At 50.8% G+C, this 6,009-nt stretch overlaps 1 protein-coding gene across 5 annotated transcripts in view; it reads right to left on the bottom strand.

Annotated features, from left to right (window-relative positions):
* Window positions 1-1,310: 1,310 nt before the first annotated feature.
* Window positions 1,311-6,009, bottom strand: part of FMNL2 (formin like 2) — a 113,493-nt gene continuing 108,794 nt past the window's right edge. The window contains exons 26-27 of one of the 5 annotated variants that reach the window (XM_056495937.1): window positions 4,480-4,573; window positions 1,311-2,802 (exon numbers count right to left, since the gene is read on the bottom strand). In XM_056495937.1, the coding sequence (XP_056351912.1) occupies window position 2,802; window positions 4,480-4,573 (95 nt within the window). In that variant the 3' untranslated portion in view covers window positions 1,311-2,801. Of the gene's footprint in view, window positions 2,803-4,075; window positions 4,574-5,407; window positions 5,641-6,009 lie in introns of those variants that run through there. The other 4 variants (XM_056495938.1, XM_056495936.1, XM_056495935.1 and 1 more) reach the window with 4 other exon arrangements.

Genomic DNA, 6,009 nt, shown 5'->3' with positions numbered 1-6,009 from the left:
TGGGTTGCTTTGGGATTTTTTTCCTGGGATGCTTTAGGATGGGAAAGCACATCCCAGTCCTGCTGTTCCCCCTGAAAGGTGATTGCTCATCACCCATTTCCTGGGGTAAAAACCCCTGGGTTTGGTCAAACAGGCTTGTGGGAATTTTTGGGATCCTTGGAGTGTTTGGTGTGGAAATCCAGGTTGGAAGCAGTGGCAGGGAGGAAATTCCTGGATTCTCCCTGCAGCAAGTGGCTCTCCCAAGGAAGGATGGGAGATTTTTAATCAGTATAAAATTAGAATTAAAAAGGAAAATAATTAATTGCTGCTCCAGGAATGAACAATCAGCCAGGTTTTTGCTTTGCTTACCTGCCACTCACATCCCTGGATTTATTTTATATCCCAAAATGGGAATTTCCCAGCAGAGTTTGGGAAACAGGGGCAGCAGCTCCTGCAATTGGATTTAGGAGGATTTTGAGTCTGACAGGACCTGAGGGTTTGCAAACAAAGAGGAATTTCTTCCAATGCTATTATTTTATTAATAATTAATACACAAATTCAAGGGAAAAGCTGTTCCTGAGGGAATATCATATCACTCTTAAAAGGTTTTTTATTTTTCCATTAAAAATAAAAAACTGGGAATGTCAGTTATTCCAGTGGTGGGGTTTTCTTAGAATCTAAAATCTGAAAAAATTCAGTTTAAGCTGAGCCTGCTTTTAAACCAAGCAAGGCAGGATGGAGTTTTCCAGGGAATTGAGCTCAGGCTTATTTTTCCAGCTTTTTTTTGGGTGTTTTTCCTTCTTTTTCTTATTTCCCAACCCCATTTTTTTCCTGTGGCAGCCCCAGCACAGCCAACAGCTGGAAACTGGAAGGAATTTTAGGAATTTGATTCTTTTTAATCAATTATTGGATTATTTAGGATGATTTTTAACTTGGTCCATCAATGTTGAAATTTTGGGCTGTGCTGGTTAATCCTGACACCCCTCCCCCCACTTAGAATAATTTTATTAAACCCTTTTAAAAATTAAATTTGATACTAAAATTCAAGTTGTTTAGGACTTAAATATTCAGATTTCTGACCAATGTGAATCTTCATTTATTTCTGTCCTGGAGCTGATCCAGGAACATCCACACCCCAAATTTCTTCCCTCAGCCTCTTCCAAAATAACAAAGAATAAATTGATTCTTTCAAAATTCTTTCAGTTTTTCATCCACACAGGCTCCAGGTGTTCACCTATCAAATTCACCATTTTTGGGGAAAAAAACCAAACCAAAAAACCCCAAAAAAATCCAGGTAAAAGTGACCCAACAAACCCCTCTGGATTTCAGTGTAGTAGTGTAAATAGTTTATTTGATTTTATGGCAGGAACAGACCAGGAAAGGAACATGAACTGCTTTAGAAAACATTTCTAATCTTGCTAAGAAGCAAATCTATGACTAGAAAAATATTAAAGAGAACATGCCAGCTTGGCTTTCATTTGGGGCTTTTATTAGAAAAAATACCTTTGAGCTGAAGAAAATGAGATTTAGTGCTTATACCCAGACAAGTGCTGAAATTTGAAATGCAAATTCCCCAATTTCCTTTGATCCACTCATTCCAACAGTGGCATGTTCTCTTTAGCAGGTCAAGTACACAGTGCTGGAAATGCAAAAACTTGGCAGCTTTTCAAGGAAAAATTCCTGGAAATTGGTCAATGTGGTAACTCTGAGTCCCAAACTGTCCTTTTAGTTAAATATAAAAACAAAAACTATAAGTTAAAATAACATTCAGATTGTATAGCACAGGCTTGATGCATTTATTTCCTTTTAAACAATATTTACAATATTACCCAGAGGCTAAAGGGGAGGGGGGGAAGTGTAAAAACCATAAAAAACTGCACCAATTTTGTAGCAAAATATCTGTACATTTAAAAACAGATTATCATATAACTACACATTATCCAAGGGAAAAAAAAAACCAAAAAAAAACCAAAAATTAGGGACCTTCACCAGTGGTTCACAGGAGCACAATGGAAAAGGGCAAAGAAACTGAGTGGTTAAATACTATACAAGAAATTTTACAATGAACAGAGGGGTGAGCCCGGGCGGGGAGGCTGGAGGCAAAATGGGATTTGGGAAGGACAAATTTCCAAACTTCCCCTCAGTCCAGCTCTTCCCTGAATCTGCCTCCTGCTCCTTTTCAGGGGTGGGAAATTCCATCAGGGGCCCAAATTGGGAATTTGGGGCTGGGCTTCCCCTGAGCTGGACTGCAGCGCTCAGAGCCTAATACTGATTACTGGCTGTTAATGGCTTAGTGCTAATTAATAAATTATTGTTATCCCGAACTCCTGCTCCGTTCCAGTCCCTGCGGGCCGGGACACAAGGGCCGGGTTGTTGCACTTTGGGATTATTTTAATTCCGTGTCCAGAAAGCCCTTAAATATCGTTTGTATTTTAATTCAAGAAGAGCCGGTAAGTGCAGCTGGAGGCGCAGCATTAAAAGCCAAGCACATCCCAGTATGGATTCCCAGTATTCCCAGTTTCCATCAGGCCCGCAGGACCCTCCCTCCCGAACTATTTTACATTTTGGTTACAAACCCCGCGGGGCTGGGGAGGGACGCACCGACCCAGCGCTGGGAGCGCATCTTCCGTGTCAGGCACTTGGCGTGGGGGCGCGGCGCCGGGACCCCAAAATCGGGTTTTCCCGGGAATTTGGGGTCGGGGCCGCTCGGGGGGGCTCAGAGCCCCAGCTCGGCGGGGCCGGGGCGCAGCCCGTGCTCGTCCAGGCGGCGGCGGACGCTCCTCCTCAGCGCGTCGGCGCGGCGGTACGGCTGGTTCCGCAGATCTGCGGGGACACGCGGTCAGACAGACACACGGACACCGCGGGACGCACCGCGGGACACACGGACACGCGACACCGCGCACGGCCACAGCCCCGCGGGAAGCCAACCAAAGCAGCGGGAGCAGCGGGGAGCGGGGACGGGGTGGGAGGGGATGGAAGGATGGATGGATGTGCCCAACTATGCGCCCCAGTGGAGGGGTAATACTGGTGGGATCGCGGGAATGGTGTGGGATCACTGGGAATGGTGTGGGATCACTGGGAATACTAGTGGGATCACTGGGAATACTGGTGGGATCGCGGGAATGGTGTGGGATCACTGGGAATACTGTGGGATCACGGGAATGGTGTGGGATCACTGGGAATGGTGTGGGATCATGGGAATACTGTGGGATCACTGGGAATGGTGTGGGATCACTGGGAATACTGGTGGGATCATGGGAATACTGGTGGGATCGTGGGAATGGTGTGGGATCACTGGGAATGGTGTGGCACTGGGGATGGTGTGGGATCATGGGAATGGTGTGGGATCACTGGGAATGGTGTGGGATCATGGGAATGGTGTGGGATCAAGGGGATGGTGCTGTGGGATCCTTCTGTGGGATCACTGGGATGCTGTGGGATCACTGGGATGCTCCTGTGGGATCAGTGTCCCCTCCCAGCTGGCTCAGAGGACACACAGACCCCTCTGAGCTGTTCCCACACTCCCACTGAAGGACTTTCCTCAGGGCACCTGTGGGTTCAGCCCCACCAGGGCGGATTTAGGATCCCCACATCCCATTTGGGATGGATCAGTGGGATTGCTCAGGCTGGGAGAGCAGCTGGGCTGGGCTGGGCTCTGCAGTGACAGTCAGCAGTGAGCTGGGGAGGACACTGAGCATGGATGGGATGGATGGAAAGGGAGAAAGCTGATGATGGGATGGTGGAATGGGACATCACAGGTGTCACTTGTGTCACCTGGGCACCTACAGAACAAGCCCTGAAGACAATTCCAGTTCAAATACTGGTCTCCTGGCCAACAAATTTGTTTTGGACAGATTTCCTAGATAGCTCCTGGTGGGAGTTTCACAGAATTCCCAAACTTCTCTCCACACCTGGAGTTGGGACTGCACCTCCTGCAGAACCCACCTGTGGGGCTGCAGCAGCTGGGGACACACCTGGGGACACCTGGGCACAGAGCTGGGGACACCTGGGGACAAAGCTGGGACACCTGGGGACATCTGGGGACAAAGCTGGGGACAAAGCTGGGGACACCTGGGCACAGAGCTGGGGACACCTGGGGACACCTGGGGACAAAGCTGGGACACCTGGGGCCAGCAGAGCCACTGTTCTGGGCTGGACTTGAAGAGAGTGTGATGGTGATCACTGTCCAACAGCACCCAGGGACAGGATTATTATGGGCTGGACTTGAATTAAAATGGCCAAAATTGAGTGTGGAGATTGTCACCAACCAACAGCACTTGGGGACAAGATTATTTTGGGCTCAACTTGAGGAGAAGTGGCCAAAACGGTGCTGATGGCACCAGCCAACATCCTGTGGATCCCAGCACCTCCAGAGGTGAGAACCAAGGACCTGGGTCTCAAGTGGCCTCGAGGGTCTCACCAGTATTAGCTCAGCCACATCTACCACCAGCTGCCTGGCACAGAGAGAGAGGAGGAAGCCAAGTAAAAAGTGATGCTTGCCAGCTCTGGGAATCCTCCACCACGGCTGTGCTAGAAGAAATCCTTACCCTCGAGTGAACATTGGGAAATTTAGTGATATTATTCTTCTTTAGGGCTAAACAGAAAACAAAAAAAAAACAACAAACAGAAAAAAAAAAAAAAAAAACAAAACACAAAAAAAAATGATGGTTAAGTAAAAAAATGGGATGGAGGATGAAGTCAGTGTTCAAAGCTCCCGGGCAGAAAGCAGAGCTGGAGGGGTTAGGCAGGGCAGGAGGGACAGGGGGACAAGGGGACAGGAGGGACAGGGGGACAGGGAGGACACAGGGACAGGAGGGACAGGGGGACAGAGGGACAGGGGGCTGCTCCCTGCCCCATTCCCAGCTGCTTTGGAGGTTGGTTGGCTCCAGGAAGAGAAGACAGAGAGAACCAAAGAAGCATGGAGGGTTAGTTTGTGGATTCACTGATGGAACTGCACAGGGAGGGTGGCAGGAGCAGTGCCAGGGCCGTGCTGGGGTGGGGACACCACGGTGGCAGTGGCTCAGTTCCACACCAGCTCTGCCCCAGCCCCACTCCAGGGCTCTGCTCTGTATCCCCGGGGTTCCCAGCCCTGCTCCCCCTCCCCTGCTCAGTGAGAATTCCTGATCCCATCCAATAAAGCTGGCATGGAACTGACAGAAGAGTTAACACTGGATGTGACCAAACAAGGAGAGATTTCACCCATGCAGCTGAACATGCAGGTGCTGGTTAAAAACCCTAAAACCACCCCAGGGGTGACATTCCCGGGCCAGAAGCCACCCCCAAGGTCCATGCAGGCTGGAATTCCCCTGGAGGTGCCACATGCAGGGCACCCTGAGTGAGAGGAGCCAGGTGAGCCGTCCCTGCAGTGACTCAGTGCAGTGACTCCCAGCTCACTGTGCTGTGGGGTCAGTGGGGTCAGTGGGATGAACAGGACATGCAATACAGGGGACACCACAGGACACCAACACACTGAACAGCCACAGACTGCTGGCTGAGGTGACACACAGAGTGGCACAAAGGCCCAGTGACCTTGCAGGTGTGCCAGAGCAGCAGGTTGGGGCAGGGAGGGTTAGGGGTGGGGCTCCTCGGGGACAGCGGGGTCGCAGAAGAAGCGAGAGCCGCGCTTGGCGCTGCGGGCGGTGAAGGGCACCGTCTTCAGCACTGCATGGGAACAACAACAGCCACACAAAGCATCAGCACGGCCTGGGACAGCCTGGGACAGCCCTGGGGACACTGCCAGGCTCCTCGTGGCCCTGGGACAGGGCTCAGGAGGGGTTTGATCCGCTCGTGGCACCCCAGAACGGGCTGGGACCTGACTCGTCCCCAGGCAGGGCACGGCCCCTGCCCCGGCTGCTCCCTGAGCCTCTGGGGTTCCCAGGGATCCTCTGGGAGCCTGTGCCAGGGCCTGCCCACCCTCCCAGCCAGGAATTCCTTCCCCATCCCTGATCTTCACCCTAAAGCCATCCCCCAGTGGCCTCTAATAAAGTAATTCCCTGGAAGAACACGTTTGTGGGAAGACCTTGGTGTTTG

The sequence above is a fragment of the Oenanthe melanoleuca genome, chromosome 7, assembly GCF_029582105.1.
Source record: "Oenanthe melanoleuca isolate GR-GAL-2019-014 chromosome 7, OMel1.0, whole genome shotgun sequence".
Taxonomy (NCBI): domain Eukaryota; kingdom Metazoa; phylum Chordata; class Aves; order Passeriformes; family Muscicapidae; genus Oenanthe; species Oenanthe melanoleuca.
This window is presented reverse-complemented; position numbering and strand designations above follow the sequence as displayed.